Genomic DNA, 26,177 nt, shown 5'->3' with positions numbered 1-26,177 from the left:
ACTGCAAATGCCTAGGTTATACACATTAACAGTACTTTTATACGTTGTAAAGGAACACAGAGACTTTCAGATATCCATCAAAACCTTATCATCATACATGAAAGTACTTCATATGCATATAGAGCACTCCTGCAAAGAAGCATATTGATAGATTTTAAGGAAAATTTTCTACTCCATGAGTCTCAACTGGCATAAACCAATGCATCCTGATTTATCTGAGCTCAGGATCTATCCCTTAGCATAGTTAATATCCAATAGTCAGTAGTAACCACTTCACTCTATATTTCTACTCATTTCATAGATTAACTTCTTCATTATCTACACTGATCTAAAAATGTCCACATTACTTCTATGGAAATCCTGCTTTAAAACCACAATTTGCATTAAAAATGTATAAATGTTGATGAAGATGACATTAAAATGATGAAATATAATATTTAAGATTGGTCTGGCACTTTAGCATATTTCCATGAGCTATTTCAATTTTTACGTTAGACCTCTGATTATAGATACTTTGGCATGATTGATTTAAAAAAAAAAAAAGAGATTTAGCTCAAAATGCATTTTTAAAAACATTTGTAGATGCTTTAAACCTTCAGCATTTTGTTCTAATACTGATTTAAAAAACGAAAAAAAATAAAGGAATTTCCCAGCCATTGAATTCTTGCAAAAAAATGATCCCTAATAATAATGGACAGAAGAATGTTGGGCAATGCCATTAAATACATGTGTGCAAGATGCTTTCAGCACCTGAGCAAGTGCTAACCTATTTTAGAAGATTATCTTTAATGTAGTTGCTTTGACTCGGAGAAAAAGGGGCACTGGTAGCTGTGCAGGTGTACAAATTACTTCATTATCTAGCCAGAGATATCCCACCTTCCTATAGAATCAACAATATTTTCACTTGGAATTGTGAAACCACCAAATCTATCCAGAGTGACTGAATTCTCCAAGACTTCTTAGGAAATGGTCTAAAAATATAGTCTAAAAAAGTAGCTTTGTCATGCCCTCTGTGCTGAAGTGCTACGGTCACCTCTGATATGTGGTAAATTCTGTGAAGTGCTGTTGAGCAGATGCCATGAGAGAGACTTGAAAGCAAGCTGCAGAGCCCCTGGGACGGGGGTCAAAAACCTAACAGGTGGAATTTTAAAAATCCTATATAGGAAAAACAAGAAATAGGGCCCAGTGTCAAGCTCCAGGGGCCAACACATACATCAGCTCCCTGCAGGCATTGAAGTAGAGCTGGACTTGTTCTGCCTGACTCAGTCTTGCCTTCCTCTCCAGAAATTTTTTGTCCAGTTTTTCCCAGGACTCTTCCACATCTGTGAGTCTCTCCATGATATTTTCCTTAACTTCAGGGTATGTGCGGCTGAGGTGCCAAGCCTCTCCTCGAATCCGTTCCAGCTCTTTCATGATGACTCCTAGATCTCTCTGGAACAGAGACAGAATGGATTGTAAGACCAAGTCACTACTTAGATCTATCAAAAGTAGATTTTAAAGATGGTGCATATCTTTTCTACCCACTGGCTGTACAGAGGCTGGAAATATGAATCTGTCAAGACTTTTTCTCTCAGTTTTCTTTCAATGCCTTTTAATATCCATCATCAAACATAAAAGAAACTTCTTTAGATGTAACACACTGATTATTTTGGTAGGTGTGGAGCTGTAGTCTCCCGTAGTTCAGATGACACCTTTGCAATTATAATAACAATTTTGAATAGATTTTATAAGAGAAACTCATCCTTAGGAGCAAAAACTTTATTAATATAATATCACAATCTTAAAAGCAGGAGGAAAAGGTCCTCTTCTGTGAAGCACAAAGAATATTTAAGGGTGCAATAAATTTATCTTTTGTTAGCCTGCAAGCAAGGCCCTTGAAAGGATTTAAAATCAAGCTTTTTTTTTTTTGCCATCTATGCTTTTCTGCCACTGCTTCCTGACAAATCCCCTTACCTCTACTCCCTCAAGATGACTGAGAAGTGTCTGTACACCTGGAAGATCATAGCCATAATCTTCTATATCCACCACTGCCTCTTTCTCCTGCATCCAGCCCTTTACTTCATCCACATCATGATCGTACTGGTGAACTTGACATGCTGCTCTTAGATTCTGCAATAAAGAAGCAATTTAATGGTAATAATGTACAGCATGTCTACAACACAAAAAAAGGTAACCCTAATATGTCATAATGCAGTAGAAACTGAACAAGGCCTGAAACACCTTCCCAATTAAGTCATCTGAAAGCGAGATGTTAAGCTAACCTAATTTCCCCAAGCTCCCTAGGACAGTGGAAAGAAGTGGATGTCTCCAAAGAGCAATTTATCCCTACATAAGAAGAATGATCAAAATGGAGAATGTGAATTGTCCTCTAAAGGTAGGTCTTTACACCTTTACACCTAAAGGTAGGTTCTAAAAAGCTTGCTTGGATAAAGGTCTACACTGCAAACTGTGAAAGTAAGAGGTGTTAAGTAAAATTCATATTTTTCTGAAATTAGAAGATTAAAAAATGTTCTAATACTATTTTATGGTCAAACTATATATTAACAATTGTCATACATTTATTTCTGCTAACAGACAATAGTGGGCTTGAGCCACCTTATAAGCAAAATGCGTATGCAAGAGTAGTAGAAAGAAAGAGTTGAGGACATCTGGTATTTTATGTTCTCCTTAAAACAAACAAAAATGTTGAGTTCTAGGTATCATCTCTGCTTTTTCAAACACATCTGTGACTGCAGTTTCCTGAGAGAGAGTGAGCTGATTTAACAGCTAACTGCTGCCAAAAGGTATGGGCTTTGACTTTGTGTCCTCTATCACAATCTCTCCCATATGCCTTCTTCGACTTCAAGTAGCTAACTTAGCAAAAAAACCTGGAGACTTTCAATCTTGTTTAACAAGCTGTTTAATAAGTAGTTTAATAAAGAGACCAATAAGTGTCAGAGCTGGACTCCTGTTAGTGGTGGCTTTGTTTTTCAGGAAACCAGAGTTAGCAGGGAATTAAAAAAAACCAATTACTTGAGGCTGATAAATATCTTTGAAGTATAAGCCTTGCCAGGAACAGTAGGGTAAGCAGGGGCTATAAAGGGAAATGAATCAAGAAAGAATTGAACAAAATGCACTCATTTCTCTTATAAACCTTGTGTTTCAGCATGAGCAATGCACTGGTTTGGAAAAGAAAGAAGGATATGGGAGACTGCACGTAAATCAATAACCCAGTTTTTCATGTGTTTCCTACCTCTGTCCTCATCTGAATGGCATGGCATAGTTTCTCCCAGGTTTCATTGATTTGCTTTGTTCTTGTCTCAATAATGTCCATCTTGCTATGGCCTTCCTTAGAGAGTTTAGATGTTAATTCATTTAAGGAGACAACTTTAGAATGTCCCAGAGGTTTCACCTCATTTACAAAATCTTTAAACTTTTTCTCCAGCACCTGCAGAATAAATGGGGACACAGAATTAGATAGAAGAATTTCTGCCTACCTCTATGAGAGAGACAGAAGGAATCACTTTCTCTGTTCTGTATAACACAAAAGCTATGTATTGCAATCTACAAGTGCAAATCACTTGACAAATGATCTGGAGTCAGAAGAAGGCATCTACTGTCTTGATCATTTAACATCCTATGTCACAAGGAAAAATCACCCACATTCTGACAAGCAGAAGCTGCTCAGATCAAAAGCTAGTGAACATAACTTTTCTACATATGCAGCAGTTGTTGAGGAGTGGATACTATGACTTATACCTCTCTGCACTGTGTGTCCCAAGGAGGAATTTATCCTTGAAACTGGCAGCTAGAGGTGTGAATGCTGCATCCAAGAATTTTCTATAGAATTTGTTACAAGAGCATGGCCCATAGCCAAATTTTTTAGGTCCTGTCAAATTTATAATCAGGGTAAGCAGTGAAGTGTACTGACCTCACCTTATCCCAAGAAAAGCTAATCTGACACACTTTCTTTTTCTGTTGGAGGATGCTACCTCAGAGAGCCCTATATAACCAGACAGAAGCCAGTCAGCTCCTGCTGCAGAAACAACTGGTTTGCTTAGTTTTTGCAGACATAACACGCTTCACTGTCAGCAGCTGCACAAACATTGCAGGAAATATATTCCTGCTTTGCCACACAATACATGCAATACCTTTTATTTTCTTTTACCTCAACATCATCTAAGTCCTGCCCATAGTCATCCGACTCTGCTACAGACTGTTTACTGGAAAGCCATGCATCCACCAGCTGGAATTCTCTTTCAAACTGATAGAGCTGGAATTGTTCTTGTAGGCATTTTCTCTGGGTCTCAGACTTCTGTAGGAGAGACTGGTAGTCTGCTAGGATCCCCTGGAGCTTTGAAAGTATGACTGAGCTGCAAAGAACAAGAATCAGAAGGTATGTCTTTGTTTTATTGTTCTTTTTGAACATTGTCTTTTCTGACGTTGGATTTGCAATGCCTTTAAAATACAGAATAAACAAGAAAACGTCATGGAGTGAGTTATGCTGTGCCATTAAAGCCAGCTAGTTCAAAAAATTAAAGTATATCATATAAATGGCTGCTCTTTACACTTCCTTTCCCCCAGATATAAACACAAACTTGCAATAAAAACAGTGAACTGTCAAGAATATTCATTTCCTTTCTGAAGCACAGTGGGAAAAAACAGTCATGAAAACATTAAAACAATCATCAAGCTTTTGGGGAGCTCAGTGTGTCTGATGGTGATGAAGGAGGGTTGGATGTCCCCTCAAGTCTTATTTCTGAAGGAGCCATCAAACTTTTCCATATTTGCCTTCTCTAGGCATTTCTGTTAGACCTGGAGAAGAAGCCTGTTCTCACTTTCCTACCTCTCTGGACTGTCTTTGTTTATTAAGCTGGCACCTGTCTCCTGTACTTTCTTGATCCGGGACCTGAAACTATCCATGTCCAGTTTGGTAGCTTCAAGTTTACGAAGTAAGACTTGCGTGGATTCTTCATTCTTCCCATAATCCAAGGTATCCAGAATGAAACTCCTCTCTGCCAGCCATGCCTCCACCTCCAGTAGCTGTATAAAATACAGGGATGGACCTTAACATAGTTTGGTTTAGGTCAAGATAAAGAAAACTGGAAAGCAGTGGTGCACTGATCTATCAGTGAAATCAGAGAGTAGCTTAGGTGTCTTCCTGTAATGCAGTCTAGCAGACACTTCCAAAAAATATGTACCCAGAACCCAGCAACTGCAGTTACATGTTACTCACTGCAGTTAGTTGAAAGGTAATTGTTATTTCTCCACTGTACCCATATTTACCAGACATGAAAAATTGGGAGAGTATGAATTCTGTTCCTTTCTCAGCTCTTACATCCATTCAACAATACAGATTCTTTTAAGCAAAGAATGACCAAAATAAATCTCTCAGGAAACATTTTTACCTCATTTAGGAACAGATGGGCCTCATATGACTGCATGAGCCTCAGTCTCCTCTCTTGAGCCTCTGCCTTCAAGTTTTCTACAGAAGTCTCAAGTTCCTTCAAATGCTGCATAATCTTGAGGGAGGCTGAGTGGCCTCCCCTTACCAGTTTCTGTCCTGTACTGAGCACTGCTTTGGTCAAAGCATCCCGACTGTTTATCTCATTCTCCAAATTCTGGAAAGAGTAAGGGTAAAGTGACATATCAAAAATAAAAGTTGTGGAGATTTTTATTCCAGAAAACCTAGTCATGTAATTATGAATTTGCTTCCTATTCATGAAGATGAGTCAGAGGTACAAAGTCCAAGTGCATGCTCTTAGTGGAGTGAAGGAGCTTTTGGAGGTGAAGGCATAATTATAGAAATCAAATTTAGCCATGGAACTTTGTTGTGTATCCACCTCAGAGTCTGGAGGGAAGAGGTTGTAAGCACAAACCTCTTATCTGTAAATTCCACCGAAATATACTCACTTTCACTCCATTACATGGTGTTTCTTGAATGGTGTACCTAGGTAAGAAAAACCAGTTTGCCTGCTCATTAGTTTTTATCACGTGCCGATGCCTTTGTAGAAAAGCATAACAGACATTGCAAATGCTGTGGGTACATATACTATCAGGCAGCTAACAGGACAAGGAGAGAAGAAAACTACCTGAATCAATTCTGAAAGACTTTCCTTGAAATTAATTTTTGAAGACTGGTAGATTTAAAAACTATATGCATACCTCTGTATAGCCTCTCATATGATATTTGCCTGGGTAGACAAGGACCATGCTGTGATTTATCTGCAAGCATATGTGCATTCCTTGTCTGACTATGCCTGAGCACCTTGAGCACAAACCCCACAATTTTACAGGTGTTCTGTTTAATTTCATAGCTATGAAACAGTAGCTTCAGAGTTAGACTGCAGTGCTGTGTTAATGTAGAAAAGATGTCTTCTATGAGGAGAGGAGCCGCTTTCTCAACTTAAGTGTCAAGCTTGGCTTGGCTGGAAAAGAGCTCTGATTCTAATCTTGCCTTTAACTTCCACCGATAAATTTCAAGACGGTCACTATGCTGTTGAAAACTGACACCATATCTGCTCCAAGCCAAGCAGTTGCTTGTACGCATATTATATTTGTGTGTAAATGCTGTTTTGCAAGACAGTGTGGGGGTTTTTTCCCTTTGGCTAGTGCATTTCATGCACAATCTCTTTTGTGGTAAAACCTCAAGTTTTTCAAATCTGACTCATTAGGTTGAACAGTAGAGGGTGGAACTAATAGTATATTCAACTCTTGACTGTTAAATTCTTGACTGTTATGTTACCTCTGACATTTGCTAGCTTGTAAATCAACATTAAAACAAGGTGTAGAGGCTCTAGCTACTAACACATTGAGAATTCAAACTTATATTTTAGTCCTGTTTCCAGAAAAATAAGAAGTAAGATGGCAGGAAAATTGGCATTTTATTATGTACTGATAATCTGGTCTATATCTCCCATTCTCACAGTTCATTGAACAATTTTGAGACTTAGCTAATTAAAATTAAGATAATTGCAGCCTAAAGCAGCCTAACTGCTCCTTCAGTTATTTGAAATACTTTCTCAGATTAATTCAGCTCAAACATTCTTTTCTTCTGTGAATCTAATTATCTTCCTACCACGTCAACCACAATTTTTAGGAGTAATTGCACATATAACAACATTTATACTTTTAATCTGGATGAAACAAGCTTTTTATTAGTACTGGTTGATAATGATTGTATCGAATGCTTAGGATTTCTCTCTCACTGTATATATATCACTACATTCAAAATTTTTATGATTTCTGTCTTTCCCAATCCTAAAGCAGGTTGAACAGATTTTTCCCCCAGAGGCACTTACTGTGGCACTTAAATGTGCTGCCATTTGCTAACATTAAATACCAACAGCTGCTGGAAACTTTTAGTGGGAATATTTTTTTCTTCCACCTCGTGTTTGCAAAGAGACTGTGCTCCTTATTAAAAAATTATCAGGAAGGCAGCTGTTGTTTTACTGGTATTTGAGACGACAGTATTCCAGATGCTGCTTTCTCTGATGGCCTGTCTGAACCTCATGAAATAATTCAGCAGCTGTTTTGAAAGCTACCACTGGAATGAAGGTTGTCTAGGGTTTGTAATAATTCCCTGCTATTTCCCTTCCTTCAGAGCACAAAAAGTTTTGGGGAAAAATGTTTTCCTGGGAGATCATCCTGAGACATCTGAGCAATGAGCTTTCTTGGATGTACTTACTGAGTTTCAAAGCATTTTGTTAGGACATCTGTTGCCCAAAGAACCTATGAAAGCACACAAAAGTTTGTAAAATCTATTTTGTACTGAAAAGGTCAGGTTTTTAACTCAGTTCATAGAAAGAGCCAATGTATCCACAGAAAAGCATATGGTGTGGTACTTGAACCACTGCAATGATAAGCAGGATGGAATCTCACATGTTGCCAAGCCATGGACATATCCATCAAAAGTGAAAGGGAGAAGAGGCATCATGACTCTTGTTAGCCAAAGCATAGCAGACAAAGTTTGATACAGACAAATTCAGTTCAGTGTTCTCCATTTGATTCTAAAGACTGTGAATAGTTCTCATATGACATTACCTGGTGCTTTTCTTGTAGACTCTGAACAGTTGCCAGGGATTGGCCATAATCCCTGGAGGAAGCCTGGGGGAGCTTCTCATGAACCCAAGCCAACTCCTCATCAACATCTCGGAAGAATTGGTACTGAAGTCTGCTTGCCTCCAGATTCCCGCGTCTCTCCTGCAGAGGATCACGTAATCTTTTGTATCTGTAGGTTTTAAAGATAATCCAGTGAGGACCGCAGATTGGTTCAGAATGGTGTAGAGAAGGAAAGAAAAAAGAATATTCAGGGAAGAAATAGGTTGATAAAAGTAGGAAAAAGATGGCAGGAGACAGGCCAGGTAGTTACACACCTCTGCACCAGTTGATCTACTCTCTCTTCTAGTTCATCAGCAAGAAAGTGTTTCTCCTTCTGGAATTGCTGAGCTGTGACCACAAGCTCTTGCACCCGGTCCCTGTGGCCAGCAATATGTTCCTCCAATTCCTCTTGTTTCTTCAGATGACTGTTCAAAACCACCAGATCATTGCTACTGTATGGTGCTTTCAGCTCATTTTCCACACCTTCCAACCATTTCTCTGTGTCCTCTACACTTCGCTGAAAATGAAGACCCTGAGAACAAGCATAAAGAAAAGATATTTAAACGTTTAGGACATATAATGTGATGTAAAAATCTTCATCACTTTCAGTAAGAATTACACACGAACATTGAGTGACTTCCCAGTGCTCAGTGAACTCTTCCCAGATATGATTCTTGAAATGAAGAAGAGAATTCAGTCATGGTGAAGACAACAACAGATGCAGAAAACATCAAGATTTCATCTCACTTGTGTTGCATAAATGCAGATCATGGACACAGTACCTTAAAGGGAAGCCATTTAAAGGGAGAGCTCTGTTTTCTAAACAAAGAGCCCATGCAGAACTCCCAGTCACAAGAATTCACGTGCCTAGAGCTGGAAGAATGAAAAGCAGCTGTGGGCTTCTTTCTCAATGTACTGGAGAAAAGATGCCCTTGTGACAGATGAAGAGAGCTGACACATATTAGTAAACATATTTTTCCTCAACATCCCTCTCTGGAATCTGGATCTAAACCAGCAGCAGAAAACAGAAGGGAGCCCAGCCTACAGATCCTTTTCCCTCCATAGGAATGTACAGTTCTCCTGCCAATTCCATTCAGCCAGTCTACGTTTTTTAGTTTCTTTGCACTAATGGTCTTGAGGAATCAAGTTTGATTGTATCAAGTGACACACTTGTAGATGAGACATGTAGCAAGGCAGCTGTGCTATCTCTGGAAATGACAACAAGGTCCACTGGTATGTTGTATTACCTTGTAAGCATCTTGCAGTTTGGTCCATTTCTCCTGGCAACTTGCTAGCAGTTCCTCCCATAGCTCATCCATTTCTTGTAGTCTGGACTGAATGGCTTCTGAGGCATGGTGCCTTTCATGGAGCATCTTCTCCCCTTCCTATAGCACAGGGAACAAAGTTTTCTTCCTTTGTTGAATGCAGCAGAATATATCACTTTTGCCTCCATAAACAAAGCCTGCTGTCACAGCTATGTAAAGGGCCAACTGCAATTGCTGTTTCCTCACCTAGCACAGAGAGGCTACAGAGACAGAGAAAAAACTAATAACGGCAAAAGGGTTACTGAAACCTGGGCAGAGAATGCATAGCAAGGTAAGCAAGATGTACAGCTAAAGAAAGTTGCTATAGCAGGTCAGTAGATGTTCTAAAGAGCAACTACTAAGGCTATTTCCAATGAAAAAGGCAGGGCATAAAGAAATAATGCGAAAGAGATTGTACAAACAAGAAAGGGAAGGGAAGGTTTGGGAAGGGAAGGGAAAGGAAAATAAAATGAGAAGAGAAGAGAAGAGAAGAGAAGAGAAGAGAAGAGAAGAGAAGAGAAGAGAAGAGAAGAGAAGAGAAGAGAAGAGAAGAGAAGAGAAGAGAAGAGAAGAGAAGAGAAGAGAAGAGAAGAGAAGAGAAGAGAAGAGAAGAGAAGAGAAGAGAAGAACAAAAGGTTTTGCTAAGATAGTGATTACAGGTGAATCTGGAGGAGGAAATCTAATGATTAGTAATATATTGCAAAATACAGCTAGTAAGCACTGTGCTGAAAATAAAGTTAATTAACATGTAACAGTCTGTCCTTCCAAACTTATCATCTGATCACAGCTTCTGCCAAGTATCTGACAAAGCTTGTCAGGCTTCCTTCATATCTCGCCTACCAATATGTATCTGCAAAGGAAGTACTTGAAAAATCTTTATCCTTTTTGTTAGATACCTGTTAAAGGTTGTGCACCCAATCAGCTAGGTTCTCCACTAGAGAGAAACCAGTACATCTAATGTAGCATCCACCCCAGAGAGATGTTCCTAAAGTCAGTGGAATGAATCTTTTATTGAAGGCACTTGTCTGTTTCCTTTGCATCCGTGGTGAATATAGATAGCAAGCTAGCATTGGATAATAAGAGAGAGTGGGAAGAAACTGATGGACACAGAAAATTCTTGATGGACTAAAATAATAAGCTTCCTCGTCCCCTCAGAAAGAACATGAATAACATCAGTGATGAGACAGTGATTCCCCCTCACTTGTTTGAGATCACTGTAACTCTGTCTGCAGAGTCTTTCATCCCAATTGCCCACCCCTGCCATCAACCCCGCTTCTCTCACAGATTTGATGGAGTCCAGATGATTCTTATTGGCCATGATCTCTGCTTGGAAAGTCTGGTGTTTCTGCAGTTTGGTCTGCAGATTGCTTGGATCCTTCCAGCTATCATCCTGGGCAATGCTATTCTTCTCATTAATCCAGGCAGCCACCTTTGGTGAGGAAAGAACAGAAGTAACCAAAACCTTCAGTGTTTCTTCAGGTCCAGCCTGTCAGTCTCTCCTCTTATATGTATAAAACAGGGAACCAGAGAGTGGGGACCCAAGTGAGTTGTTCTTCTGAGGTTCTGCTTCCCTAAGCTCCTCCTGTCCTTCATAAAGTCACCTCTCTATGTCTGCTTATGAGCACTGTTACCTGGAAAGGGTAACATGGAGTGAGAAAATGCATGGACACCTGTGTGCATGAGGGAGAATAGACAATGATCTCCCTATTTCTAACCCATTGTCAGTATCTTCTCATGGGTTTTTAAATGGTGGTACATTCCCTTTTAATGCTTTCATTTCTTCTGCATTTTGCTGGCATCCACTGTACATTAGACCTTTCATCTGATTGCTAGAGGGAAGATGAAAAAAATATCCCTTTATTCTTATTCTCATTTTCCGCAATATTATCTCATTCCAGACTCAGTTCCTTGACTTTTCTCACAGTAAATCTGTCCAGGGATTCAGACCTATGCGGCATAGCATGTTTTGAGAAACTAGAATACCATGAATCCTGTGTAATTGTACCTCAAAGGAATTCCTCAGGAACTTCTGCAGAAGCCTTGATTCCTCTAGCAAATGTCTGCGAGCAGCAGCATTCTCCAGTAGTCTCTCTTTTCTGAGATGAAGACAGATGTGTGAGGTCGAAATCACAGAGTGAATTAGATAAGGGTTTCCAAATTTCACTTCTAGAACACACATGCTCTAACCCTCCATTCTTTAGGAGGGAAATGTCCATAACATACAGACTCCCTTGATCTGAACTGTTAGAGAAGATGATCGGTGCACTGATAGGAAGGATTGCTAGCAGATATGTTTAAACTACACACAAATTCTGTACATATGATATTTGCCTTTAGGAATAACCATTACTGCCTTTCAGAGTTCAAGAGAACATAAGCTCAGCATGTTTCTTATGTGGAAATACTGTAAGCATCATGGTATTTGCCGTGCATAAACCAAAGCTACACCATCCTTTAATCTTTTTAGCAATTTTGGATCTGCAGCACTTTATTCATGTTAATGCAGATTTGAGATAATAATAAATAGTATCAAATTAGATCATATTAATAAATTTGTATGTTCACTTTAATTATAAGGGGTCTCTAATCTCTTTTCATAACTTTTATGTATATCTTTTCATCTACCATAGCAGTGAATACAACTGCTTTTACTGTCAGCATTTGTTTATGATGAACAATACGCAACGTGCTACAAGAAATAAAGTAGTTCACACGAAAGGGCAAGATCTGATCAGAAATCTGAGCAGGGCTTTAAGATCAACCCTATTAGAGCAGTGAAAAAGCAGTTGTCTAGCTAATGACCTATCTTGATGGTATTAAATGATAATGAATTATTTAATGGCACAGCAGACCTCAGTCTTTTTTTTGCAGCACTGTCCCTAAGGCCAGAATACAGAATTACAGAAATCTGCCTTTTTCTGCATCCTGCTCACTCTCCACTTAATTTTGCATTTTGGACACCTCCTGATGAAATTATTATTAGGCTCAGGCCAATATGGGAATACGACAGTGCAAAGCACAAAGGTGAGCAAATGCAAATCAGTTTTTAGTTCTCTTAAATAATTTAAAGACATTAATCAGCATGGAGAGGGTCTTATCACAGAAAGGATGACATGGGAAAGGTTTGACTTCACCTCCTCAAAATGGCCTGGCATCTGTTGGTGATGTTGTCTGAGTCATAATGCTTGTTCTGTGCTAGCTGCTGAGAAAATGAAGCCATTTCATCAATTTTCTCCATCTGAACTTCCAGTGCTTTTTCAAACTGTGTGTGTTTCTGCTGTAGGCTCTCCACACTAGACAGTGAGTCCTGGATAGAAGACAACAAAAGGTAGCTGCTTTCAGTCAGAGTTTTTCCATCCACAGCACTGATAATCCACAATCTAAATGGCATTTACCCCATATTTGCAAGCTAGCTGTCAAGAAAATTTATTGTTCTTTGAAATGTATTGGCACTGAATATGACACTTGGGGCCTAAATAAGGTTCTATGCAAGGTCTGAGGTCATTATTTCAGGGTCAAAACTGAACTGGCTGCTAGATGCTTAGCTTCTCATGCGTATTGTTGTGCTGCATAGAACACATAAGTTCTCAAGAATTAAAACATGAGAGCCTAATTATAAATCAACCTTAAGACAGATGCTATGTTGAAAGCAAATGTGGAATGCTGAGCAGAAATCACAGTTAAGTGAACAAATATGTCACAGAAGAAGGTTAAAATTAGAGCCTCAGTTTCAACTCATGGAATTTAGAAGAGCTCTGATCCAGATTTGAATTTGAGGACTAAAGTCTGACATTACAGTTCATCTGGAGATAAATACAGAATTTGACTTCTTGTAATGTTTGTGAATCCCAACCTTAATGACTCAGAGTTCTCTTTGCAGCATCCCTCTGGACTTTTAATTATAGATTCAGTGGAGTCAAAATGTTGTTACTGTGATAAACTCAGCTTCCCCACAACTCTAAAGGAAGCAATAAAGCTTGCATCAAATGGTTCAGAAAAAAATTCAAACTTCTGGGTGCTTACATGAGTCATTGGATGGGAAATTACTCACAGAGTATTTTCTGTACATTGCTGAGCTAAATATGATTGGGTGACTCCTTGTAAGTCTCATACTGTAATGAAAGGACTGTAAATACATACCTCTATGCTGAGAATTACAGAGGCAGACACCAGCCACTAGCATTTTATCGTTTTCATACCATTTGTACCCATTGTGTCTACACTGAACTCTGAGATGTCATTGTCATTCCTGCAGAGACAACTAATTAGGTAGCACCACCTACACAAGATGCAGGATAAGCTAAGTATCAGAACGTATATCTGGCATCGTACACAGCTCTTGCAACCCATGCATCACTTATTGCAGTGTTGCTGATACCTGTGATAGGTAATTTAAAGCTAAACTGGGTATGTAATCAGTGACAGCCGTGATGACTTGTGTACTGCTGACAAGGGTATTTGGGTCAGATATGACAAGGCCGGGCTGAATGGAGCATTGAGCAACCTGGTGTAGTGGGAGGTGTCCCCACCCATGGGAGGGTGGTTTGAACTGGATGATCTTTCAGGTCCCTTCCAACCCAAACCATTCTATGATTCTATGCAGTCTCACTTTCCTGTTATAATCAGAGTAGTTGGATTGTTTCATTATTCTTGGGGCTGAAAATCCCATCCTGAGTAAAGTATCAAGGAAAGAAATCTGATTCTAAACCACCAACAAGACAGAGCAGTAAGGAGAAAGACCACAGGAAGGTTCAGAGCACATTACCATACTTCACAGTCCCCTTTCCATCAGACTGATTGCAGAGAAAATTGTAATTTCTCAGAGCACATACCCCCGAGTCCTCATTAGCTAGGAAAGCTTCTTTGCTGCTGAGCCAACTCTCAATCTGTTCCACATAGCCATAGAATTTCTGTATAGGGAAAAAAAGCAGCCATAAACATGAAAAAATGCTGTAAAAGAGAGGCTAACCTGATTTCGGCAGAGTACACTGAAAACCCCTGAACTTTCATGGCTATTTAAAAAATTAACTGCATAGCACTGGATGGCAATAAGCATTAGATTCTAGAAAAAACATATGTAACAATTATTATTGTGACTTTCTCCTTAATAATAAGACTATTTCTTTCTTGTCTAAGACATAGGATACAATATAAGTACTTCTAGATTGTTTTTTAACAGTGTAGAGAAGGCTGCATAAGTAACTGGCCAATGAAAAGTTAGTAACACAGCCAGAAATAAGTACTATGTAATACATAAAGAAGCATTAAAGCAGCCCATACCATATGATTTAAGTTCTCATATATATGAAGATTTTTGATGGAACTAGTAGCCCAGCTTTTATTTAAAGTATTTGACATTCCCATTTTTAAAATCCCTGTTTGAGCAGAAATTTTTTAAGTAAGATGACTATTACAGGGAAGTATTTCTAGGAAACTACAGCCAAAACAGTTCTTTTCTTAGGGAAAAAAAAAAACACCCAGGAAAAATTAATTATTCTGTTAATGCTAAATTCATCTTCAGATTTTTTTTTTAAATACTTGTCTGGCTCCATGTTTTTGGGGAAGGTTATAGAATTTGGTAGAGTCATGATGTTGCATTTTAAGTATGTGGTTTTTTCCAGCTGTATGAGAGTTTGAGCACACTTTGCTAAGTTTTAAAGGCTTTGAAAAATTTATGAGCACATATTTCACAGAAATTTCTGTGATTGTAACTTAAAGCCCTGTAAGCACTGAATGTGCTTGGCCCTCAGCATGCCTTCTGGAAACCAGTGAAATATATATTAAACACTGGGTATTATTAGCGTTATACTACCTCACAAATGTGCTGTTTTTATCAAGGAAAACTGTCAGTGGCACGTGCATTCTCTCTTGAATGTCTTTTTACTCACCTGTAAGTCTTGTGCCTGAAACAATTTTATATATCGCTCTTTCCATGCTTGGGTCAATTCAGACCAGGCTAGCTGTAGTCTGGAGAGGGACTGGTGAATCTCGGGGGTTGCATAGTGACCAGAATTGGCAAGTTCTTTACCACAGTCACTGAGAGAGTTGAATCTTTCCACTCGTGCTTCAATCTCCTCCTAAAATATATTACTAAGGTTGATGTCAAGGGTTTATGAGAAGCCAGTTATTCAGAATACAAGCCTTAAGGGGAAGAATATGGGCTGTAACTTTCCAGCACTAATAGCTGTATGGAAAATCATTCATCTTTCTTTGAGCTATGTTACTGGAAGAGCATAGAATTGCTAAGAGAAAATAAGTGTAGAAAATGAATTACTTTATTGCTTTAGGAACAACTGTTTTCCTACAAATGAAAATTGGGATTAAATTAGAAACAATCTACCTCCAGTCTTCCTACATAAAGGTAGTTCTTATGAGAGACAATGCCTAGAGTTTTTCACCTCCTGACACATAACTTGGCATCAGACTTTTACATTAAAGACATAGTTTTACTTTATTTTGTGGTGTTAAAATGAAATACATTTAACTTTTGCACCTAGTCTGAGGAATGAGTTATGTCCATATACTGAGTCCTGGAGGCAAAAACAACTATGGCCCCTGCAAACCAAATGTGGAATTTCTAATGCATGCAATTTGAAAATGAAAATAACCATGCACTGAAATAATACCATGTATTAACTCATAAACTACCTTAAACACTATGGCATGTACTATTAAATTTCTGAAATTAGAACTGCAGCTTTTAGGGATTTTTGGGGTTGCGGTCTTGCCTAATCAAAACACAGCTGTAAAAGAGTAATTTCATGGGGTTTTTTTGTTTCACATCAGCATCTTATGTTCACCTCTAATCTCTCCAAAGGACTTTATTTTGAGCCAGTAACCTGAATGAAAAAAAAACTCTCAATTTTTCTTGTTTTGTCTATAATTTTAGTTTAGTCAACATAAGAACATATTGCCTGGATTCCTCCTGTTCTGTATGACTGTCTCCTTAGAGCCATTTGGGCTCCTTTACTAGCAGATATTAAAGACTTAGATCTTGCTTCCATTTAAATTTGGAGCACACTACATCACTGGATATTTTTAGTGTGACAAAAACATTGTGAAGTCTGTGATATAAGAAAGCATTGTTAAAATTAAAGACTAAAAAAAAAAGAGGGAATTTCAGGTACTTTGTACTAAATTCAGGTTTAGAAAATTATTCAGAATCTACAAACTATTTGTGCTAATTATGGGACCCACAAAGCACTGGATATTAGTCAAGATTCTGAGAACACGATTTCTAGAAAAAGTAACTTAATTGCAGAGAGAATGTAACAAAACAGCTGAAGGACAGCTATGATGCTTGGGAAAAAGTAAAATATTGATTTTTTTTCCCCGCTAAGGTTAATCAAGAATATCACTCCTTTTAGAAAAGAAACCAAAAATATTAGCCAAATTAGCCACCAAAATATTGTGTTGCAATTGAAGTGTTTTGGAACTGAATGTGTAGCACTGTTCAATGGTAATTTACTGCCCTGTGTGAAACAAACTGCTGTTTCTATTTTTTTCTCAGGCAAAAGGAGTTTGCATGAAAAAAACTAAATCAAAGCCAGAATTGACTGGCATGAACTTTTTGGGCAATCTTAATAAAGAGATCAGCAGCAAGCATAGTGTGATACTGAACCTGTTTTTTAACTACAGGCTTGGACAGCAGTACAGGTGAGAGCTAATGGGGCTTTCTGAGCCTTTCTGCAAAGACACAAGCTGTCAAACAGCCCACGAGACACAGTTTTGTCAATATGTAGGTGACTTCTATCTCTAATCTGGTATTGAAAAGTTTTTTACCTGTTACTGACAGATGCATGCAGCAAAATTCTGCTGTATCTGCAGCAAATAAGAAAGATTCGCAGTATGTTCAATTGGAAGCAATGATGATACTTGCCTTTCTCTCCTGATGCTCCTCAATCATACTTTCGGCTTCATTTGCGCTTTTAGGAAGCCCCCCTGCTTCCATTAACCCTCTGATGTTTTGGGTCCAGTCTAGTAACTCCTTCATCTCCAAGTTGAATTTCTGCAACTGATATGAAGCTGCCAGCTTCTCCTTCCTGCCACACAATGTGCAATTCAGCATTATCCAACATAGAATTATTTAATTGCTTCTCTCTCCCCATTTGCAGAGGAAAGTATCTTAGGAGAAGCCAAATGAAATGAATTCAAGCTTTTCCTTACAGTTCCTAGCCGTCCTCATGTCAACTAAAATCATAGGAAATGCACACTGCTTTGGAGACAACATGCTTACTATTTTTACTACATCAGCTCATTAGCACAAGAAAGGCAAAAAAGCCTTCATAGCTGTTGCTTCCAGCAATGATTACAGACCAGGCCTAAGCCTTTCTTGTTTTGGAAAGATTTGAGAAAAAAATATCGCCTAGAACTATCCAAAAATAAGTCTTTCACAAAGGCTTTATGATAGATTTAATTTGATAGTCACAAGGCATTATTTAATGAGATAAACCACAAAAATTGCATTAGTTTTCTCAAAGTCGTATCAGTGGAATTTTGTGTGTGCCAACTCACACTTTTTCCAGTGTAGGTGTCTAAGACGCCTGTATAAACTTTGTAAAGAATCCTTAAAAACTTTTAAAAGGCCCCTGGCAAGCAGAGTTTAGACCCCAGAGAAAAGCTTTTCTCCTGCTGAGAGATATTCAAACCACTCTCTAAGTCTTTACCTTTGTTTGGCCTGTCCCTGGAGTCGTAGCCAGTTGTTTTTCATCTCCTGTTGCTTCATAGTCAGTTTGTCATTTATGGATGGATTCCTTGTGGAAAGGTGGAAAGATTCCAATTCCAATGTCTGGGAAGAGATTTATAGTGGGGTGAATTTATGCCAAATGCTTATATTCATTCCTGAGTTTGCCTTTTAGGAAAAATAGTTCATATTAAGATCCTAAGCAGGTACTTAAATTACGATAACAAAATAAACAAAGGGAAGATGTTATATGCAAAAAACCAATACATATGCATTTGCAAACAAACATCCATGTGAAGAAAGATAAGTGTGCACTGCTTCACATGTACAAATGGTAATTTACAATGAAAAAAATAGTTTTGCAGAATACGGACAAACATAATCTAACTAAGCCTAACAAAATCTAACTAAATGTAACAAAAGCCATGAAAATATGGAACAGACAGAAACAAACAGATTTGCCTTTCAGCAGAAGGCTCAACAATTTTTTGTATGTGTCTCAGCTAACAGCAGCAACAAACCACGATTTTCAGTGTAGACTTCTAGTTGATGTTTTCCTTAACACAGGCTGATAAACAGTAGAGAACACTCATCAGCTCAGGTTTAAAGCTGGTAACTTTCTTCCAAAATTCCATCAAAATTATGAAAATGAATAATTCTAATTAGGCAGAAAGGAGAATATGCCAGGCTGGTTTTAATCATAAAAAAGTACAGTTACTATACTTTGTACATGGTACTTGTGGTACCATATCAAAAAAAGCAAACCCAAACCCAAATGTAAGAATTGATACACATGCAGGTAAACCCAGATACCAAACCACTGCTAAGATATTAAGGAAAAGTTTACTCTGAAGTCAGAAACTCTAAATATGCTGCTAAAATCTCACTATTGAGAACAACACCTTTGGAGAAAGTTTGTAAAAATATTTTCTATATGACAGGAGTCATATAACTGACCATAATACTCTGGTCAACAGTGAAAAAATGTGAGACATTGTCACAGCATTTCCACTACTGTGGTTCAACAGAAAATACTTCTTTTTATTAAAAATATACAACTATATAGGAGCTTAGACCCATATCTAATGGTTAAGATTAGTCCTAAGTGATGCAAACTGGCCATTTTACGAAAGCCAGAGTGGATCAGGCAGGCAAGTATAATCTAAGATTCCTGTGTTTGATGTCTGTGTCAGGGCATTACCTGCACCGTGGGCTTTATATCTAAGTTTTAAACAGAACTAGAGTTGTGATTTTGGTCAATTCAGTACGGAAACTGGGGGAAAGATGGACTCCATACTTTCCAAAAGGTATAGGATAGTCTGATCTGGTTTGTAAATGAGAGCAAGAGAGTCAGACAACATGTTAAAAAGGGACTTTTCTTCTTAGATTTAGTGTATCAGAAAGAATGATATTGATACGATAAAGCAGGAATAATCAGAATGGTATTTTACTGAGAAGAAATTTATGCTGCATTTGCATTGCAGAAAATTCATACTAATCAATCCAAATGATTTTTGCACCATATTCCCAAGAAGCAAAAATGAAATTTTTTACAGTACTTCCTCACTTCTTACCTCCATTTTGGACTTTATAACACTGATTTCTCTCTCCATTTCTTCATGTCTTCGAATCAGGTTTTCCACACTTTCCACATCTTTTCCATAATCCAGTGCTTGTATAAGTACACTCTGGAAGGAGCAGTAAGATGTGCAAATGGTGAAGATTACACAAAGCAAAAGGATCATATCTTAATTATTTCAAAGAGTCTTTTCCTTCACTTCTTTGCATTGCCATCTAAATGTTCTTATTGTCTTCTTAAATATCAACAGAGTGCATTGTCTGCTTTCTGGTACAGAAATAAAACAAGAATCCACATCACTTTGAACAGTCATAATTCCGCTTAAAATGCCTCTGGCCATTCACATGTAAAACAGAGACAGGCATGCTTCCCTGCATTTCTCAGTCTTTCTTTTTCCTTTTTTTTCCAAATACCAAACCAGAAAAATATTTCCCGATAAATTGTGGCACAGAAATTTTCAGATATGTATTATGAAAATATGAAAAGTAAAATTTACTCTTAAGCTCCTAACAGAAATTAGATCCCATAAAATGAAGAAATACATTTGTAAAAGTTGCTATAAAAATTCTGAGCCAACAGCCTCATGGTACCTTAAGTAGTACCACTTGCCTACTGACACATAGTTAAATAAATATATAATATTATAATATCTATAATAATATATAGTATATATATGATCCAGGATAGGTATTTTTACTTCAATTTTCTGAATGAATAAGATTTTATGCAACTTCTCAAAGCTGCATACTTAATAGGTCTGTATTGCACAGCAGGGAGAGATATGCAAGCTAGTGTTGAATGAACTGGCTTTGAATTTGCTACACTAGAAGTTGTATTCAAGCTAAGTAGGTAATGCAGAAACAGCTCTATGGTAACTCAGCTAACTGGCTTTTGGTATTCAGAACCAGCTTGGCTCAGCATTGTCTGAAGGAGATGCATACCTGTGCCAGTAACACAGCAAAAAATAGGCAGCAGTCCCTTAGTTTCTAAGATATGTACTCTACTTACTGCATCTTGCTGTGTTTGTTTATTGTGGGAGGATTTGCTAGACAACATGGAGATGTTTAGAAATGTAAGGATGCCACTACTTCATGACTTGTCTAATTCTGCTTACAGTTAGTGGAAAGGAGTCATTGCTGGGGGATAATTTATTTCATCTGGGAGGTACTGGAAAACACCCAAAAGACAACACTGTCATCGGTCACAGCCAGCACGGCTTCATGAGAGGAAAGTCCTGCTTGTCAAATCTGATTTCCTCTTATGACAAGGTAACCCACCTAGCTGATCAAGGGAAGCCAGTTGTAATCTTTTTGGATTTCAGTAAAGCTTTTGATGCTGTCTCTCACAGGATCCTTCTGGACAAAATTTCCAGCACATTATCCACAATATCCACACAGCTGGATAAACACATCACGCAGTGGGTGAGCAGTCGGCTCACAGGTTGAGCACAGAGGGTAACAGTGAATGGGGTGACATCAGACTGGTGCCCTGTCACTAGTGGAGTTCCACAGGGCTCCATCTAAGGCCCTCTGCTCCTCAACATCTTCATAAATGACTTGGACACAGGACGGGAAGGGATATTAATTTTGCAGACAACACAAAACTGGGAGGAGCTGTTGAGTCCCTCAAAGGCAGGGGAGGCCGTGCAGAGAGACTTTGACAAATTAGAGGACTGAGTAATCCCAGCCATTTGAAGTTCAATGAGGGGAAGTGCTGGATTCTGCACCTGGGATGGGGCAACCCTGGATGTTCATACAGACTGGGAATGAGATGCTGGAAAGCAGTGCTGTGGAAAGGGACCTGGAGGTACCCAATGGCAAGTTGAATCTGAGTCAGCAGTGCCCTGGCAGCCAGGAGGGCCAACCATGTCCTGGGGGGCATCCGGCAAAGCATCGTCAGCCGGTCAGTGGAGGAGGTTGGTTGGAAGGGACCTCTGAACATCATCTAGTCTTGTCTCTGCCCAAAGTGGGGTCACCTTAGGACAGATTGGTCAGGGTCTGATCTAGTTGAGATTTTAATTTTTCCAAGGACTGTCTCTTCAGGTAACTTGTTCCAGTGTTTGACCACTCTCATTGTGATTTTTTTCACTATACACCTATTTTGAACTTCTGACTTTGCTACTTGTACCCACTGACTTTCACTATGAACTTCCAGGGAGAGTTCAACTTGATCTTCTCTGTAACCTTTCATTATATAAAGAGAGCATCCCCTTTTATTGCAGACTCTAATCTGTGATTTCTCACAATACATTTCAAACGTACCCATTATAATGAATGCCTTGGAGTTGGTAATCTGCACTGTTTAATGATATTTCAGCCTTCCTACACACTTTAAACACAGACAACTATCAAAGATCACTGTTGAATACTCAATGGTTCTCTCGAAATCAGCATGCCTGGGTTTATTGCTGTTGGCAAAATACAACATTTTTCCATTTTAATCAATCAAAATTTGAAAACTTACCTTCTCAGTAATTCTTTCTGTGATGTCATCTATTTCTCTGATTAAGGCATGAATCACTAGGGCTCCCTCTAATTTCTTCCTGTATGCGTTCAGGTTACCATGGAAACTGTTCCACCTTTTATTGAAAATAATATTTTAGAGATGTATTTCATAGGTAAGGATTTCCACAACTGAGTTTCATGATGCTCATATTTAAGTAAAAAGACAGGATTTCTGAACTACCTTATGCATTGATCCCCAACTCCCCATAACAGGGCACATCACAGAGATAAAGCATTAGTGTGAGAAGATTATCTGGTTATATTTATACCAGGTTTTCAGGATGGCATGGGGGCTAAAAGCTAAAAAGTACTGATCCAGTTTCCTTAGACTCTCAATAACTTCATAATCCACATGCTTTTGTTTCTTAGACAGTGGACTGTGAAGCAGCAAAAGCAATAGGCAATTCACCAGGACAACAATGTGAATAGATGGAAGTGTCTTAGCTTCATGAATCTACTGTGTCAAGTGCTGTGAAACAGCATGTTTGCCTTCAAGGCTAGAAACATGACTTTGGCCCTGCTGGATTAAAAATCGTTCTAGCTAACTGCTCTGAGAGTATTAGACAACTCCAGTCTCTGATGTTTGGTGGTCATGGTATTAAAGAAGAAAACATATGTTTCGATTCCTCCATTTATCCCAGCCAAAGACACCTAATTTTTCCTTCTTGTTTTTGCTTTACACAGAAGATTTAAGAGCATACTCACTTCTCATTGAGATGCTTTCGGCGCTCGTATATTGTCTTTGTCTCTTCCTTGTTCTGTCTCTCCAGTTTCATGGCCAGGGCATTGATAGTCCTGATGTGAGCATCGTCAACTGTTGACTCCTGTAAAGCGAGAAAAGAAACAAAGGTATGTGTTTGAATTGCTTGTGATTGAGTTTTCCATTGAGACATGAAAAACAACACCAGCAGCAAAAAGAAATAGTTTTACCTCACTGCCAAACATTTCAGACATATAGGGTTTGCTCTACTACAACTGCTGGTGTTACTAAGTCCCTGATGAGAAGACAGTAAAGGCAAGAAAGAACATTAATGACCATAGATACAACAATGATCTAGGTCTAGATGGGGGCCCTCAGGCAGTCGTTTCTAAGCCAGACATTCCAGCAGGGGTTCATTTGTTGAAGAAACATAGGTGCAGGTGCTGGTTACATAGGTGGCTGCTGTGGAGCAGCTGCTGTGTGGCAGACTGATCCTTTGTCAAACAGACAGTGACTCATGGCTCCTAGGCCTACTTGCTGTTTTATCTAGATAGGCTTCTGTCCAGAAGTGCCTTCTATACTGTAGGCAACAGGCTTAAAAATCCATACAGCCTTAAGAATCCCAGATGACCTATGCCATTGCGTTTTCTTCTAAAGCAACATCACTGCATTTTAAAAGGTATACCAAGACTTCAAGGCAATTTGCTTCCCATGCACATACCATGGAATGGGTAATATTTGTACATTGCATACATAATCTGGACTATAATGAAATAATTTTTCTTTTGGAGTGTTATGGATAGCCAACACTGAGCACTGCTCCAAGACTCAAAAACATTCTCTATTTTTCTAAGAGCAGTAAATCACAGACTCAGCAGGGAGACAATCACTGGTGCAATAGAAGCACAGTTAAAAGATGCCAGCACACTGTTAATAGAAGTATTTGCTCCACTGGGTATTTTGTTTGCTGCATCCATACCAATATGCATGCTTCCGAATATGCTTTACTATTATACACAGCCATAAAGTAAACAGGAGAAACTAGTAGACAGCCAGATATTCTTCAGAAACCCTGCAGCCTTCTCTCCTGAGAAATAATAGCAGCACAATGAGTAGAAAATCTTGTACCCATCAAAGCAGAATGATTACTCTCTACCCTGATCTCAGATTTGTCTAGTGGGAAAAAACAGACTGGATGGATGCACACACTGTGCCAGGAACACCCTGCTTCTGCTTGTATCACCCCATGAAGTACTGCATAACTAAGCATCAGCTATCAGGGCATAAATGTCCCAGCTTTTTTTCTGCAGGAGTCATGTTCAGAGTATTACAGGAGCAGTGACTACAAGCTGATAATATCTAAGGTCAAGAGTTTCCTGTGGCACAAAAGATCTACCTTAGTTTATGGAAAGATTTTTCTATTCAGGGTCTTAAGCAGACTGGGACACTGGGTTGTTTCTGCCTTTTTCATCATCTATTTTTTGCTGGTAAAACCTGTAGAAGAGCCCTTGCTCAATGCCTAAGTCAGCTGGTGAGTACTGAAGGCACAATGAAAGTCTCTTCAATAATTCCCTGGAGCTGAAGTTGAGCAGTTTGGCTCTCTATCCAAATTCAAGATGAATGCACTAATGTAGTGTCACGAAATTCTGCTGGTCTCTGGAACAGGGAGCTCAGGGTTTTCTTGCAGGGGTCAGGCATATCTACATTGCTACTTTGCATAGATGAGGATTGTCTCCTTCTGCTATTAGGCAACAAAAATAGAAGATGGGATCTGCTGTAACAGGAATTGGCAACAAGATAACAGGCAAACAAAGGAAAAAGAATATCAGGAGAGAACAGAAGAGTAAACCTCACTCACAAAGTCCTAATATACCTCTTTCCAGACCTTCCTCACAATTTCCAGACTGGCAAATCAGCACAGTAATCGTTCCTGTGTGACACACAGACCTGTTAGTCCACAACTATAGCAGTTCACACAGAGAGAACAAGAAGTTGCTGCAAAAGCATCCCTCACAACTCTTATGGCAGGAGCTGAAGCACATCACAAGGAGGCCCTTGTTGTGGTAGGGCCTGTTCCCCAGGTTTGGTGCCCAAGTTAGCACATTCACTGGGGACAAGAGAGGCAGCTGGCGTGACTCCTCAGCACCACAAGAGTCAGAGATCTCAGCATAGAAAGGTGAAGTGTGCAGCCAACTTGTCACATGGCTGCTACTCAAAGTGTAAACCATTGCTCTATTTTACTAAATGTCTGATTATTAATGTTATGATTCATGACTAACCACATGTACTGTATAAACAAAGGCCCCCAAGTTTACACGCTTCATTTGTATGAAGGAATATGAGAAACCTGACTGTTCCTCACAAGGAGAAGAAGGGAGAAATAAAGGATGGAAATAGAGAAAGTAGTATTTTTTTTTTCCCACAGGCTTGGTTCATGGAAGATCTATATTAGTTTTCAGATTCATACAAATATGGCTGAAACAACCATGTTTAAAACCACTTCTGGGTGGAAATGACTGTGACTTTGCAGACTGCACAAACCAAACAAAACCCTGCTCAAATTCAGGCTCACACCACAAGTTTTCCAGTCATTTAACACAGTCCAAAATTTTAGGTTGTGTCATGAGCACCTGACAGCTCTGTTTAGACATCTTCAAAGCAAAAGGCACGAGTGAAAATTTTATCTTTTTTTAACAGCTTTTGAGGTTGTAATGCTTCCTCTCACCCTGATCTTTCACCTTCTCAGTGTACTGGAACTGTATTTACTACCTGAACTGAAAAGTTAACTGCTGCTTGCAGCCGCACAAGAAATGTGCATGGAAAACACCTCTTACCCCTGATGTTGCTCCCCGGAACTCATTCAACTTTTTCTTGAGTTGCAGGCAGTGTTCATAGTCATTTCCCACATCACCTACATTAATCATGACTTCCTGAGGAAATAAGCAGCAAACAGACAAATATTTAAGCTAAGAGTACAAGAACACAGCAACTCCCAATGCTTATGCTGATGCAATAAGTTCTGTGATTTGCCTGTAAATCACTGACCTACAGCTTCTGAAGTAGTCTCTTCTGATCTTTAAATAATTATGAGACTTACTCCCAACTCTCTCTTCAGTCTATTACTGATTATGGAAGCTACCTCTGAATGAAAGTGATTCTTCCTTCACTCCTACAAAGAGAAACTTTCAGATTTGATATATGAGAGTGCAAGCCAGTCGCCAAGTACTTCAAGTCTCTTTGATTCTAGTCTGCTTTTATTTCTCTGTCTCAACAGAGACATAGGAGATGGCCTCCAATAATCACAAACTCTTCATTTGCACATTTTACA

At 38.8% G+C, this 26,177-nt stretch overlaps 1 protein-coding gene across 4 annotated transcripts in view; it reads right to left on the bottom strand.

Moving 5' to 3' along the window:
• Window positions 1-26,177, bottom strand: part of SPTBN5 (spectrin beta, non-erythrocytic 5) — a 99,189-nt gene that overhangs the window by 9,510 nt on the left and 63,502 nt on the right. For all 4 annotated transcript variants that reach the window (XM_051791932.1, XM_051791933.1, XM_051791931.1 and 1 more), the window contains exons 39-58: window positions 25,684-25,779; window positions 22,855-22,973; window positions 22,109-22,223; window positions 19,641-19,754; window positions 18,050-18,171; window positions 17,263-17,425; window positions 15,272-15,460; window positions 14,216-14,293; window positions 12,518-12,690; window positions 11,389-11,479; window positions 10,666-10,812; window positions 9,327-9,464; window positions 8,355-8,611; window positions 8,023-8,209; window positions 5,388-5,600; window positions 4,826-5,022; window positions 4,148-4,352; window positions 3,233-3,427; window positions 1,954-2,109; window positions 1,214-1,431 (exon numbers count right to left, since the gene is read on the bottom strand). In XM_051791932.1, the coding sequence (XP_051647892.1) occupies window positions 1,214-1,431; window positions 1,954-2,109; window positions 3,233-3,427; window positions 4,148-4,352; window positions 4,826-5,022; window positions 5,388-5,600; window positions 8,023-8,209; window positions 8,355-8,611; window positions 9,327-9,464; window positions 10,666-10,812; window positions 11,389-11,479; window positions 12,518-12,690; window positions 14,216-14,293; window positions 15,272-15,460; window positions 17,263-17,425; window positions 18,050-18,171; window positions 19,641-19,754; window positions 22,109-22,223; window positions 22,855-22,973; window positions 25,684-25,779 (3,173 nt within the window). The remainder of the gene's footprint in view (window positions 1-1,213; window positions 1,432-1,953; window positions 2,110-3,232; window positions 3,428-4,147; window positions 4,353-4,825; window positions 5,023-5,387; window positions 5,601-8,022; window positions 8,210-8,354; window positions 8,612-9,326; window positions 9,465-10,665; window positions 10,813-11,388; window positions 11,480-12,517; window positions 12,691-14,215; window positions 14,294-15,271; window positions 15,461-17,262; window positions 17,426-18,049; window positions 18,172-19,640; window positions 19,755-22,108; window positions 22,224-22,854; window positions 22,974-25,683; window positions 25,780-26,177) is intronic.

This window comes from Manacus candei, unplaced genomic scaffold, assembly GCF_025592945.1.
Source record: "Manacus candei isolate 608988 ecotype Guabito, Panama unplaced genomic scaffold, ASM2559294v1 h1tg000033l, whole genome shotgun sequence".
Taxonomy (NCBI): domain Eukaryota; kingdom Metazoa; phylum Chordata; class Aves; order Passeriformes; family Pipridae; genus Manacus; species Manacus candei.
This window is presented reverse-complemented; position numbering and strand designations above follow the sequence as displayed.